Source organism: Mustelus asterias, chromosome 19 (genome assembly GCF_964213995.1).
Source record: "Mustelus asterias chromosome 19, sMusAst1.hap1.1, whole genome shotgun sequence".
NCBI lineage: Eukaryota > Metazoa > Chordata > Chondrichthyes > Carcharhiniformes > Triakidae > Mustelus > Mustelus asterias.
Window position 1 is genome coordinate 3,603,363 of NC_135819.1, and position 15,558 is coordinate 3,618,920.

Genomic DNA, 15,558 nt, shown 5'->3' on the forward strand with positions numbered 1-15,558 from the left:
TCTTTGTTCATGGTTTTCTTTTGTGTCAATATTAAAGATGGAAAACAATCTTATATAAAAAAAAGAAAGATAGCAATTGACTTGTAGCCTGAAATTAATCACCCTCTTCTAATTTGCAACTAACTTTGACCTTAGTTAATAGAAATTAGAACTTGGTAGTCTTAAAGGATCACTTCTTCACCATACCAACAGTTGTATTTTGCATTGTATGATGCTGCTGGCCTTGAGAATTGCTCAGGAAAGATGTATTAACAATTTCCATAATGGCTTGGCTTCCTCTGTTCAGCAAATATAATGTTTGGGCACAAGATATGTTGCTGTGAAATGAGTAGAAATAAAGGGCAGGAAATTCTTAATTTGACAAAGAAATTCTAAAAGTCGCAATAAATTTATCTTAAAATATTGACTCTGTTGTTATTGGTAAGTCATTTGGTATGGCAGAATGCTTAAAATCCTAAGCAGTGATTTTTTTTTTGCAGCCCCAGTCAGCTTTTTCCATCAATAGCTTTTCATTTTAATTGGTACCATGGTGTAAATGAAGTGAATTCTTTGCTTGGTTCACTTAAGATTGAAGGACGATTCCAGCTGGTTATACAGTTAGCAGCGTCTCACCAGCTCTACTTCAAATTAGAGTTGGAGTTAAACTACCAAGCTGAGCACAAGTTAAATCCATAAGGATAGCTGGTTAGTGCTTGAATAGGCTTGCATGCAGTTCTACTTCACTCCTTAGATTTTAAATGCAAACTTTACTTTTGAACAGTGTTGGTGAATGGAACGTGCAATTACCTATTACTGTAAGCAGCTGGAAACTTCTTCCACTCTGTGGAGGCAAATATTAAAACAAAAACTTGCATTTATAAGGAACCTTAAAATGTAGTACATGTCCTGGCGCTTCAAAAGAGCATTATAAAACACACTATGTAACCAGCAACATAAGCAGGTATTTGGTCATACGACAAATATCTGATCAAAGAAGTAGGTTTTAAGGAAGGAAGCAAGTGAAGTAGCGGATTCCAGAGCTTAAGGCCCAGGCAAATGAAGGCAAGGTCACCTCCTCCACGTTCATCCTCAAAACCGGTTCCCCACAAAGCTGTGTCCTCAGCCCCTTACTATATTCCTTATACACCTATGACTGTGTGGCCACATTCTCCTCCAATTTAAGTTTTCAAGTTTGCTGATGATACCACCGTAGTGGATCGTGTCTCAAACAATGACGAGACGGAAAGAGGTGGAGAATCTGCTGAACTATCTCTCCCTCAATGTCAACAAAAGGAAGTAGATAATCATTGACTTCAGGAAGCGTAGTGGAGGACATGCCCCTGTCTAGATCAATGGGGACAGTCCATCACTCAAACCAGCCTCCCACCCATTGACAGTGTCTATACTTCCTGCTGCCTCGGAAAAGCAGCCAGCATAATTAAGGACCCCACGCACCCCGGACATACTCTCTTCCACCTTCTTCCATCGGGAAAAAGATATGAAAGTCTGAGGACATGTACTAACCAACTCAAGAACAGCTTCTTCTACTACATTCTGCACTCTCTCTTTTCCTTCTCTATGTATGATATGCTTTGTCTGTATAGCACGCAAGAAACAATACTTTTTACTGTATACTAAAACATGTGACAATAAATCAAATCAAATCCACTGATAGAACGTTTAAAATAGAGATTCCTAAGCAGCCAGAATTCAAGGCGCGTAGAGATCAGTTAGGGTTGTAAGATTAGCAGGAGGTTGTAAATCTAGAGAAGAGCGGGGCCATGTTGTTGATGAAAATTGAAGGATAGGTGAGGGGAAAGCTGAGAGATAAAAACCAAGTGACTTTGCTGTTTGGATGTTGGACCACAATAAATATTTGCTGCTTTTTAGTTAAAAAAAAATCTTGCCAGTACGAATGCACATGTCACCTACATGTGGCATATCTGCGTAAATCATTGAACAGGTGGTGTGTTTTAAGAGCTTTATTTTGGGTGGTGTTATTGGAACATGAAGGTCGTGGTTTGGTTACGACATTAATGGAAGTCATACTATCGATAACATATGCAGAGATCAACTGTACTTTCTGTGTTCTTGTTTGAGCTAGCAGCAAGGCTAGATAAGTGTGATTGGAGCTACAGTGTTTAATTAGAGTCTTTCTACTTCATGTCCTTTGCTCTTTATCTCATCTAAGATTTAATGTGCCCTTTTAAAGGCTTATTGATTCACTGCAGTGCTGAATGCAGAAAACTAATGTGGGGCAACTCAGAATAATAAGCACAGAGTTCAGTCACTTACTCTCGTTTTCAATTTTTATTGCTATGGGAGGGGCTGGGTAGACAGTATATTATTTACAGGTATGGAGGGAAATTGACAATCCCGACGTTGCTCTTTGTTGCTTCCTTGTGCATGATTGAAATGTCATCATAGCAAGGTGCCTAATTGCCCCTTTAGGAGAGAGCAAAGAAGAGGAAAAAACAAAAATCAGAGGATAAGCATGCTCTTAAAAATGATTTTCTTTCCACCTCTTTTCCAATTTTTGCCCCCTTAGATCCCAAATACAGGCACTCACTTATTCATTCTGATGAGAGAACAGGAGAATTTGCTCAGTTTCCTTAATCAGCTGATAGAGTTTGAATTACATAGAAAACAGAAGCAGGTCGTAGGCCATTCAGCCCTTCAAACCTGCTCTGCCATTCATTTTGACCATAGCTGATCATCAAATTCAATATCCTGATCTCCCCCCGCCTTCCCCTCCATATCCCTTGATCCCTTTAGTCCCAAGAGTTATATCTAATTTCTTTTTGAAATCAGACAATGTTTTGGCCTCAACTACTTTTTGTGGGAGTGACGTTTTGGCTGAAATCAGACAACGTTTTGGCAGAATGTTCTGCAGAACGAGATTAGTTCAACCAATTTTTCCTGTGACCAACTATGGACCATAGCAATTCTTTCTGATCAATGCATGAAACAGTTGTAGATTATGTTAATTAATGTGATGCTTCCCTTTTTAGCCCGAATTACTCAAATCATGAACCATATGCATTGTGCATAGATTAGTAAGATACATGTGCCTGCTTAAATTTTAAATATGGTTGGGTTTGCACAACATAGTCATTGCTATTGTTAAACATAATACGGGTTGGTAGCAAGAATTAGCTAATGGCTGCCAATCAGTTGCTGAGTTTTAGCAGATTATCCATTGATTTTCTTATTTTGTTTTCTTAGTGGGCAAACTGGAGAGTGCCATTTAACTGTACCACCTGCAGAGGTTGGTATGGCAACACAGGCCTACGTTACAGAACTCCCACCAGCTCAACAACAGCCTCAACAGCAGCAGCAACAACCACAGTCACAACAGCAGCAACAACCAACCCAACAACAGTATGTTACTGACCTGCAGACTGCTGCACAACCGTCACAGCAACAACAGCAGCAGCAACCACCACCATCCCAAAAACAGTATGTCAGTGAGTTACAGGTGTCACAACAGCAACAACAGCAGCCTTCTGCTCAGCTGTCACCAGTAACAGCACCGCAGCAGTACATTGTGGTTACAGTGTCAGGTGAGTACATCATACAATATATATGGGTAATCTGTTGCCTGTTGGTGACTCACTGCAGTGTCCAAGAGAAATTTCATAAGTGTATGTCCTTGTTATTGCTGTCTCTGGCTGTCTGTTTTAAAGCTAATGGAAGGGCAAAAGACTCAGTTTGAACCTTGGACTTGTTTTTCACGAGATTAGGGTCTTCAAAAAACTTGAAATCAGACTTGTGGGACTAGCTAGGGCAAGTCCTGACAAAGTACCCTCTTCACCTGTGCAGCAATCTGGAACAAGCAGGCTGCACACAAATACCATTCCCTTTAAAACTCGCATGGCTGTGCAGCAAACTTAAAGAAACAGTGTGGTGCAGAAACAGTGCAACACAAAGCAAAGAAAAATTAAAGGGATCACTGAACCAAAGTGATACTGAATTTGTTTTGGAGAATTTCATTATTCCTACCGCACATTTTGGATTTTAAGGGATTTTAAGAGTTTATAGCAACATCATGGCAGTAGAGTCTCACTGGGGAAATTATCCTGTGCCTGAATAATTTAACATTGTCAAATGTGGCCAGCACAATCAAACAAATAACTCATGAGATTTTGTACATTGGTCTACATTATTCAAGGATTGGTGAGCAGTAACTGAGAGAAAGAGTCTACCTTCATTGTTCCTGTAAACTTAAAAAAAAATTCAAAATTGAAGAAAGATGCAGAAGAGTAAATTAAGGATGAAGCTCCTGTAATTAGACAGTAAAGGGGTCTGGCAGCTAGCAGTCGATGCTTTAATAACAATTAGTCCCAGAAGATAGCTGGAACTAGGAACATGGTTGCAGTAGCAATATATTGGGAAAGCCATTACGCCATGTTTGACTGATATTTGGGATTCACAGCCAAGTGACAGCTACATTGATTTATTGTTGAATGTACAAGCATTTGGACCTTACCTCCAATGTGATTTCTTTTACTCCAGGTATATCAATAGAAGCTTTGATCACCCAATTTCCTAAGTTAAGGAAGTTTACATGTTCTTTAAATACTATGGAATTACACTAAATGTGAACTTGCAATTAGTGAGAACAATTAGACTTTTATGTATACTCTTTAGCAATTTTACCTCTGAATTATTGAAGTACCATAAAAATTGACATCAGCAACTATACTTGAGCACATTGCTACGAAAACTGCCTCAGTTCTGCATACTTTTGTGTTTTCTTTATTTTTGTTTCTCATTCACTTTTTCTCTCATTGTGTGATAATACAGCATAAATAGCTTTGCTGAATCCTTTTTTTTTGCTGTGGAGCAATGAGTCATGATATTTTGCTCCTGACAATGGAGTAAAAAACTTCAGAGAAATATCTTTTAAAGCTGCCTCTGTTTATTTGTCATGTTATTTTTTCTGGGAATCTTGAACTTCTTGGATCTCTCATGAGCTGTATCTGAAAGAATTAAAGGGAAAGCCTATGAAGTTTTCTTTAAATTGCCCATGAGGTTGGTTAGTCTTTGATTTTATTTATTCAGGCTAAGTTATCAGGTGGGGGAAAGTGCAGTTAGCTCAACTTTGGTTAGGTATGCACATGAAATCATTATTGGTTTTGTCAGCTCTTAATTAGCATGTTTTCATATATTTAGCGAAACTAATATGTCACTTGTTGCTTAAAAGAGGAAGAAAAATGTATTTAGATTTCATTTTTAAAATGTTATTTTTTTGACTTCCACAAAGGGCTGCTGGGTTGGGCCTTTCCTTTTGCCAGGGTAGAGACTTCACTGACAGGAGCAACTGTGTGTGTCTTGGAGTGGCTCATTTGACTGGTAGCTGCAGCTTTGGAATGGTCTGAGAGCCAATACAGAGCTGCTAGACTCGAGATACCAAAGGGAATGCACAGCAGCTGTTGTACGACAAATTAATATTTCTGGAGAGTTTTAAAATTTAAGGGCGGCACGATGGCACAGTGGTTAGCACTGCTGCCTCACCGCACCAGGGACCCGGGTTCAATTACCGGGTTGGGTCACTGTCTGTGTGGAGTTTGCACGTTCTCCCCGTGTCTGCGTGGGTTTCCTCCGGGTGCTCCGGTTTCCTCCCCCAGTCCAAAGATGTGCAAGTTAGGTGAATTGGTCATGCTAAGTTCTCCCTCAGTGTACCCTAAAAGACGCCGGAGTGTGGCAATTCGATGATTTTCACAGTAACTTCATTGCATTGTGAATGTAAGCCTATATGTGACTAATAATAAACTTTACTTTGCTTTAAAATTTAATATTGTTGGGTCAGAAAATGGCAGCTTAGTTTAGTCAATGTTCCAGGTACTTGCAAAATATTGTTTCTGAGGACCATAAATGAGAAATAGCAAATGAGAAAGTTCATGGTTCAGCATGTATCTACTGGTATGTGTGTACTTTATTTGAGTTGCAATTTGAACAAGCAAAGGATTGGTGTCTTGTTTTTGACCCACGAGCCAACTTTGTTTGCATCTGTATGATAGCCATTGCAAACTTAAAGGAAAAATGCTGTGATGTTAGGGAATGACTTGTAATGACATGGGAAGCTACACTACAGGTCTAGTAGGAATAAGTTCAACCTTATCATAGAACCATTGTTGATACACCACAGAAGGAAACTATTATGCTTGGCATGTCTACGCTATGCTGGCTCTTTGCAAGTGCTATCCAATTAGTCTCATTTCTCAGCCCTTTCCCCATAGGACCGGTGAGTCTCACTTCTGTTGTCGGCAAGATGTTGGAAAAAATTATAAGGGATAGGATTTATAGTTATTTGGAGAGTAATGAATTGATAGGTGATAGTCAGCATGGTTTTGTGGCAGGTAGGTCGTGCCTTACTAACCTTATTGAGTTTTTTGAGAAAGTGACCAAGGAGGTGGATGGGGGCAAGGCAGTGGACGTGGTATATATGGATTTTAGTAAGGTGTTTGATAAGGTTCACCATGGTAGGCTTCTGCAGAAAATGCAGATGTATGGGATTGGGGGTGATCTAGGAAATTGGATCAGGAATTGGCTAGCGGATAGGAAACAGAGGGTGGTGGTTGATAGTAAATATTCATCATGGAGTGCGGTTACAAGTGGTGTACCTCAGGGATCTGTTTTGGGGCCACTGCTGTTTGTAATATTTATTAATGATCTGGATGAGGGTATAGTTGGGTGGATTAGCAAATTTGCTGATGACACCAAAGTCGGTGGTGTGGTAGACAGTGAGGAAGGGTGTCGTAGTTTGCAGGAAGACTTAGACAGGTTGCAAAGTTGGGCCGAGAGGTGGCGGATGGAGTTTAATGCGGAGAAGTGTGAGGTAATTCACTTTGGTAGGAATAACAGATGTGTTGAGTATAGGGCTAACGGGAGGACTTTGAATAGTGTGGAGGAGCAGAGGGATCTAGGTGTATGTGTGCATAGATCCCTGAAAGTTGGGAATCAAGTAGATAAGGTTGTTAAGAAGGCATATGGTGTCTTGGCGTTTATTGGTAGGGGGATTGAATTTAGGAGTCGTAGCGTTATGTTGCAACTGTACACAACTCTGGTGCGGCCGCACTTGGAGTACTGTGTGCAGTTCTGGTCCCCACATTACAGGAAGGATGTGGAGGCTTTGGAGAGGGTGCAGAGGAGGTTTACCAGGATGTTGCCTGGTATGGAGGGGAGATCCTATGAGGAGAGGCTGAGGGATTTGGGATTGTTTTCGCTGGAAAGGCGGCGGCTAAGAGGGGATCTTATTGAAACATATAAGATGATTAGAGGTTTAGATAGGGTGGATAGTGATAGCCTTTTTCCTCTGATGGAGAAATCCAGCACGAGGGGGCATGGCTTTAAATTGAGGGGGGGTAGTTATAGAACCGATGTCAGGGGTAGGTTCTTTACCCAGAGGGTGGTGAGGGATTGGAATGCCCTGCCAGCATCAGTAGTAAATGCGCCTAGTTTGGGGGCGTTTAAGAGATCCGTAGATAGGTTCATGGACGAAAAGAAATTGGTTTAGGTTGGAGGGTCACAGTTTTTTTTTTTAACTGGTCGGTGCAACATCGTGGGCCGAAGGGCCTGTTCTGCGCTGTAATGTTCTATGTTCTATGTTCTATGTTCTATAGCCTGAGGGAATACCTTCAAGTATTTATCCAATTCCCTTTTGAAAGTTATTATTGAATCATCTTCTACTTTTTCAGGCAGTGCATTCCAGATCATGGCAACTCTGAGTAAATACATTTCTCCTCACTTCTGGTTATTTTGCCAATTAGCTTAAATCTCTGTCCTCTACTCACTGACCTTCCTGTCACTAGAAACTGCTGCTGTGGGGCCTTTAAGTATTTATTAAGGTTTAGCATAACATTTTTGCCTTTTGTCTTGGATATTGTCTCTAAAATATGCCACCAGCTGGCATGTAGTTGCTGGATTTATCCTTTCTTTTTGAATGGGGTGTAACATTTGCAGTCTTGTAGTACTCTGGCACCATTCCCTTATTAAAAGATTGCACCTCTCCTATCCCCACTCTTAGATCCCTCAGCAAAATACTATCCAACCCATCCAACTGGATGACTTTACTACTTGACTGTTAACCTTCAAATACTTCTTTATCTATTCTTATCCTATCCAGGTTCTCTACTACTTGTTCCTTTACATTGGCAGCATCCTCTTCTATGATGAAGACAGTTCAAAGTTTCCCAGCCATGACATCTGCCTCTCCAAGAAGATATGGTGGGGCGTCTGGACAAATACATGAATAGGATGGGAATAGAGGGATATGGTCCCCGGAAGGGTAGTGGGTTTTAGTCAGATGGGCAGCATGGTCGGTGCAGGCTTGGACGGCCAAAGGGCCTGTTCCTGTGCTGTAATTTTCTTTGTTCTTTGTATTATCCTTTTAGATTGAAGGAGTATGTTTCTGATTTAAAAGCACCTGTTCATTGGTGCCAAAAAGGAACATAGAAAAACTACAGCAAATACAGGCCCTTCAGCCCACAAAGTTGTGCCGAACATGTTCCTACCTTAGCGATTACTAGACTTACCTATAACCCTCTACCTTACTAACTTCCATGTACTTATTTAAAAGGCTCTTAAAAGACCCTATCGAATCCACCTCCACCACCGTTGCTGGCAGCCCATTCCACGCACCCACCACCCTCTGAGTGAAAAACTTACCCCTGACATCTCCTCTGTACCTACTCCCCAGCACCTTAAACCTGTGTCCTCTTGTGGCAACCATTTCAGCCCTGGGAAAAAACCTCTGACTGTCCACTCGATCAGTACCTCTCAACATCTTATACACCTCTATCAGGTCACCCCTCATCCTTCATCTCTCCAAGGAAAAAAGGCCGAGCTCACTCAACCTATCCTCATAAGGCATGCTCCTCAACCCAGGCAACATCCTTGTAAATCTCCTCTGCACCCTTTCTATGGCTTCCACATCCTTCCTGTAATGAGGCGACCAGAACTGAGCACAGTACTCCAAGTGGGGTCTGACCAGGGTCCTATATAGCTGCAACATTATCTCACGACTCCTAAACTCAATTCCTCGATTGATGAAGGCCAGTACACCATACGCCGCCTTAACCACAGCCTTAACCTGCACAGCTGCTTTGAGCGTCATATGAACTCAGACCCCAAGATCCTTCTGATCTTCCACACTGCCAAGAGTCCTACCATTAATATTATAGTCCACCATCCTATTTGACCTGCCAAAATGAACCACCTCACACTTATCTGGGTTGAACTCCATCTGCCACTTCTCCGCCCAGTCTTGCATCCTATCAATGTCTCGCTGCAACTTCTGACATCCCTCCACACTATCCACAACACCTCCAACCTTTGTGTCATCAGCAAACTTGCCAACCCATCCCTCCATGTCCTCATCCAGAGCATTTATAAAAATCACAAAGAGTAAGGGTCCCAGAACAGATCCCTGGGGCACTCCACTGGTGACCGACCTCCATGCAGAATATGACCCATCTAGAACCACTCTTTGCCTTCTGTGGGCAAGCCAGTTCTGGATCCACAAAGCAATGTCCCCTTGGATCCCATGCCCCCTCACTTTCTCAATAAGCCTTGCATGGGGCACCTTATAAAATTCCTTGCTGAAGTCCATATATACTACATCTACTGCTCTTCCTTCATCAATGTGTTTAGTCACATCCTCAAAAAATCCAATCAGGCTCGTAAGGCATGATCTACCGTTGACAAAGCCATGCTGACTATTCTTAATCATATTATACCTCTCCAAATGTTCATAAGTCCTGCCTCTCAGGATCTTCTCCATCAACTTACCAACCACTGAGGTTAGACTCACTGGTCTATAATTTCCAGGGCTATCTCTACTCCCTTTCTTGAATAAAGGAACAACATCCGCAATGCTCCAATCCTCCGGAACCTCTCCCGTCTCCATTGATGAAGCAAAGATCATCGCCAGAGGCTCAGCAATCCCCTCCCTCGCCTCCCACAGTAGCCTGGGGTATATCTCATCCGGTCCCGGCGACTTATCTAACTTGATGCTTTTCAAAAGCTCCAACACATCCTCTTTCTTAATATCTACATGCTCAAGCTTTTCAGTCTGCTGCAAGTCTGCACTACAACCACCAAGATCCTTTTCCATAGTGAATACTGAAGTAAAGTATTCATTAAGTACCTCTGCTATTTCTTCCGGTTCCATACAAACGTTCCCACCGTCACACTTGATAGATCCTATTCTTTCATGTCTTATCCTCTTGCTCTTCACATACTTGTAGAATGCCTTGGGGTTTTCCTTAATTCTGCCTGCCAAGGCCTTCTCATGACCCCTTCTGGCTCTCCTAATTTCCTTCGTAAGATCCTTCCTATTAGCCGTATACTCTTCTAGATCTCTAACATTACCTAGCTCCCTGAACCTTTTGTAAGCTTTTCTTCTTGACTAGATTCATTACGGCCTTTGTATAACACGGTTCCTGTAACCTACCATAACTTCCCTGTCTCATTGGAACGTTGCTATGCAGAACTCCAGACAAATATTCCCTGAAAATTTGCCACATTTCTTCCATACATTTACCTGAGAAAACCTCTTTCCAATTTAAGCCTCCAATTTTCTGCCTGATAGCCTCATAATTCCCCTTACTCCAATTAAACACTTTTCTAACTTGTCTGATCCTATCTCTCTCCAATGTTATTGTAAAGGAGATAGAATTATGATCACTATCTCCAAAATGCTCTCCCACTGAGAGATCTGACACCTGACCAGGTTCATTTCCCAATACCAAATCAAGTACAGCCTCTCCTCTTGTAGGCTTATCTACATACTGTGTCAAGAAACCCTCCTGAACACACCTAACAAACTCCTCCCCATCTACACCTCTTACTCTCGGGAGATTCCAATCAATATTTGGGAAATTAAAATCTCCCATCACGACAATTCTGTTATTATTACACCTTTCCAGGATCTGTTTCCCTATCTGCTCCTCAACATCCCTGTTACTATTGGGCGGCCTATAGAAAACACCCAGTAAAGTTATTAACCCCATAACATAATTGAATGGTCCATCAATCAAGTGTCTGTGCACAAATGTTATAATCCACAAGTAATATTTTGTTAGGAAAATGTGAGTTTTTTGACTGAGTTGATAGAGCTGAAAGAGGTGCTGTTATATACTTCACCAGTTTACATCAGCTATAACAAACCTTCAGAAAGACCATCTTTTATTCTACAGGCACCTGTAATAAATTTTGGGGACTTCAATTAAAGTAGTGGGAAATGTACAAAAGAAACGTCAGTTTTTGTGTCTCTATGACTGTGACCTCGGTGCTTGTTTTGGATATGGAGGGAAAATTTAGAATCCACTTAATCCAGTTTAGTCTTTAGTTTCATATATCCCATTTAGATCAGAATCATTTAGGTCGCATTGACCTGTGATTCATGAAGACAATTACTGCGAGTTTATTGTATGAATGGTTGCACCAGGTGTCATAACTTCTGATGTGCTGTTCAGAGCTCTGGCTAATAACAGAGCTGTTATCTTCTCCTTCGTACAGGATGAACATAACAGATAACTATATTACATTGTTATTAACTAGCAGTGACTATAGAATATAATTCAGCATGGTGGAATGATGAAGAGATTCGCATTTGAGTGTATGTCACCTATTTGTCATTATTTGGGCTTGATAGATTCAGGGAATTGAAATAATACTGAAATACAGCAGTAAAGACTGATGGCTCATAGTTCCAGCTGGTTTAAGTCACTGGATTTCTTTATGTGGCCCACAGAAAGTCTTGTTTTATTATTTAGAAATTAAATGAAAAGAGGTAAAACAGAATGTGGCAACGTGGTAAAAATGTCCAACTGGTTTTTAAAGGCAAGATTGCAACAGGAAAATAAGCAGTACCCCAGTTTGGCGAATCTGGAAATGATTTGCATTTCAAGTGGGAGACTGAGGTTTGAATGTTGACCTGCAATTTTCTTTAGTCCGTTCAGTCTATCCCATAGGATATCATTAGACATCAGGGGCTGTAATACCAAGACATTGTGTGATACTTTTTAATTCTGTCTGTGCAGAATGTATTCAGCATGGGGTTTATGATGTCATAATGCAGTAGTCGGCAAATGAGGAAATGGTCAACTGTGTAAATGAATAAATATCTCCAAACTAAGTAATTACTCACTGAAATAAGTTGTTTTTTTAAAATCTGGGGTGTAAGATCTGTTATATATCCCCATTTCTAAAGTTAATATTTCAGAATCACTCATTGAGTTTCTGACTTTCATATTGACCCAGATTTTCCTGGGACTTGCATCTTTGTAATGGAACATCAGCATCGTAGTGACCCTTGAATTGCTCAAAAGAAAGAAGAAATTATGGAGTAAGTGACTTGCATCATTATATCACTCCATGTTTTTCTGGGACTTCTGCACAGCACTGCCATTACCCTCCTAGCTTGGCTGTAATTAAAATCCAGGCAAATGTGAAGTTCCTACATTCTAGAATCTGAGAAAATAATACAGCCATTCTGCTCTATTTTTCACTCTACATTTGCTCAACTTTCTTTCGAGGCTAAGGAAATTTGGCATGTCCACTACAATTCTTACAAATATTTACAGATGCACCGTAGAAAGCACCCTATCCTGATGTATCGCAGTTCGGTATGACTCCTGTTCTGACCAAGACCGCAAGAAACTATAAAGGGTTTTGAACATAGCCCAGTCCATTATGCAAACCAGCCTCCCATCCGTCTACACTTTCTGCTGCCTCGGGAAAGCAGCCAGCACAATCAAGGACCGCACACACATCGGATATACTGTCTTCCCCCTTCTTCCCTCTGGTACGAAAGTCTGAAAACACGTACCAACAGACTCGAGGACAGCTTCTTCCTTGCTGTCATGAGATTTTTGAATGGTCCTATCATATATTAAGCTGATCTTTCTCTTCACCCTACCTGTAACTGCAATACTCTATTCTGCACTCTATCCTTTTCCTTTTCCCTATGTACTTTATGAACGATATGTTTTGCCTGTTTGGCACGCAAGAAACAATACTTTTCATTGTATCCTAGACAATAAATCAAATCAAAGCCATTTGCCCAATACGAAGGTCAGACTGATTGGCCTGTAATTATCTGGCCTTTCCTTTGCTCCCTTTTTAAGCAAAGGTGTGATGTTAACAGACCTCCAATCCTCCAGCATTACAATGAGGAATGGGAAATGATAAGTAAGACCTTCCACTATTTCCTCCCTGGCTTCTTTTAGTAGCCTTAGGTATGGTAATGACTTCAATGAGGCACAGGAGGTTGGCTTCTTCGAGAATGAACTCCCTGATTGAGGTCATAATTGCCTGCCCAATCTGGGAGTCTCGTGTATATAAAACTGGGAGTGTCAGATCCTCTAGCACTCTAGATTTTTACTGTGTACCAGAAGCACTCTATGAATGAAATACAGCTTGTAAATAAAGGGAATCTGGTGAAGGGACACCAGTCTCTGAGGAGTTATTTCAGATATACTTCATCCAGCCCTGGTGATTCATGCCTTCTCCCTACACATTATCACATCCAATACTTCACATTCCCCCTTCTTAACTAAAATGTCAGCATTATCCCTCTCTTTTGTGAACACAGATGCAAAGTATTAATTAAGAACCATAGCCACATCTTCCACACATGGGTTACCTTTTTAGTCTTTTATGTATCCTTTTTCTTTAGTTACCCTCTTACTCTTAATGTATGGATAGAAAATCTTTGGGTTCATCTTGTTTTTGCTTGCCAATATTGTTTCAGTTTTCATGCCACTATCACTTGGACATAAAAGTAATGCTGTTAAGTGGCCTAGCAGTGGTGTGATTTATTGCTCCAGGATTGTTTAAATTCTCAGTTGTTAATATATTACCGTTGGAAAGAATGAAACAATAGGATTCCGACTATATATCCACCCCACCGCCAAGTCCACCTGTTTGCATCTAGATTCCCTGCCTCAGCTCATCACTTGCTAAAACCCTCATCCATGCCGTTGTTATCTCTAGATTGATCATGGGCAGCCTCCCACAACTTGAGGTCATCCAAAACTCTACTGCCCCTCTCCCTACTCACACCAAGTCCCATTCACCCTACATTGGATTCCAGCTGAGCCTCAATTTTGAACATTCTCATCCTTGGGTTTTCAAATTCATGGGCCATTCATTTCCTTGATTGTTTAATTGTATGGCTCTTAACTGAAATGTTGCAGCTAGGGCAATAGAATAGTGCACTTGGGAGTCAACACAGTTGATCCAGGATTCTTTTAGATAGATTGCAATGTTCTGACTGCTGCTTCATTCCCGACGAACAAAGAACAGTACAGCACAGGAAACAGGCCCTTCGGCCCTCCAAGCCTGTGCCGCTCCTTGGTCCAACTAGACCAATCGTTTGTATCCCTCCATTCCCAGGCTGCTCATGTGACTATCCAGGTAAGTCTTAAACGATGTTAGCGTGCCTGCCTCCACCACCCTACTTGGCAGCACATTCCAGGCCCCCACCACCCTCTGTGTAAAAAACATCCCTCTGATATCTGAGTTATACTTCGCCCCTCTCACCTTGAGCCCGTGACCCCTCGTGATCGTCACCTCCGACCTGGGAAAAAGCTTCCCACTGTTCACCCTATCTATACCCTTCATAATCTTGTACACCTCTATTAGATCTCCCCTCATTCTCCGTCTTTCCAGGGAGAACAACCCCAGTTTACCCAATCTCTCCTCATAGCTAAGACCCTCCATACCAGGCAACATCCTGGTAAACCTTCTCTGCACTCTCTCTAACGCTTCCACGTCCTTCTGGTAGTGCGGCGACCAGAACTGGACGCAGTACTCCAAATGTGGCCTAACCAGCGTTCTATACAGCTGCATCATCAGACTCCAGCTTTTATACTCTATACCCCGTCCTATAAAGACAAGCATACCATATGCCTTCTTCACCACCTTCTCCACCTGTGTTGCCACCTTCAAGGATTTGTGGACTTGCACACCTAGGTCCCTCTGTGTTTCTATACTCCTGATGACTCTGCCATTTATTGTATAACTCCTCCCTACATTATTTCTTCCAAAATGCATCACTTTGCATTTATCCGGATTAAACTCCATCTGCCACCTCTCCGCCCAATTTTCCAGCCTATCTATATCCTGCTGGGATCTGTCCTCATGGGTTCCTAGCTGTAGCCTCCTACTCTTGTCCACTGGCCAGGATGGCAGTTATAGAGAAATAGAGGTTTACAGCATGGAAACAGGTCCTTCAGCCCAACTTGTCTGTGCCGCCCTTTTTTTTTTAAACCCCTAAACGAATCCCAGTTGCCCGCATTTGGCCCATATCCCTCTATACCCATCTTACCCATGTAACTGTCTAAGTGCTTTTTAAAAGACAAAATTGTACCCGCCTCTACTACCACCTCTGGCAGCTTGTTTCAGATACTCACCATCCTCTGTGTGAAAAAATTGCCCCTCTGGACACTTTTGTATCTCTCCCCTCTCACCTTAAACCTGTGCCCTCTAGTTTTAGACTCCCCTACCTTTGGAAAAAGATATTGACTATCTAGCTGATTTATGTCCCTCATTTTATAGATCTCTATAAGA

General features: G+C 41.6%; 1 protein-coding gene across 7 annotated transcripts in view; it reads left to right on the plus strand.

Annotated features, from left to right (window-relative positions):
- LOC144507683 (MHC class II regulatory factor RFX1-like) overlaps nucleotides 1-15,558 on the plus strand; it is a 131,269-nt gene that overhangs the window by 18,442 nt on the left and 97,269 nt on the right. For all 7 annotated transcript variants that reach the window (XM_078234871.1, XM_078234867.1, XM_078234869.1 and 4 more), the window contains exon 2: nucleotides 3,205-3,542. In XM_078234871.1, the coding sequence (XP_078090997.1) occupies nucleotides 3,254-3,542 (289 nt within the window). In that variant the 5' untranslated portion in view covers nucleotides 3,205-3,253. The remainder of the gene's footprint in view (nucleotides 1-3,204; nucleotides 3,543-15,558) is intronic.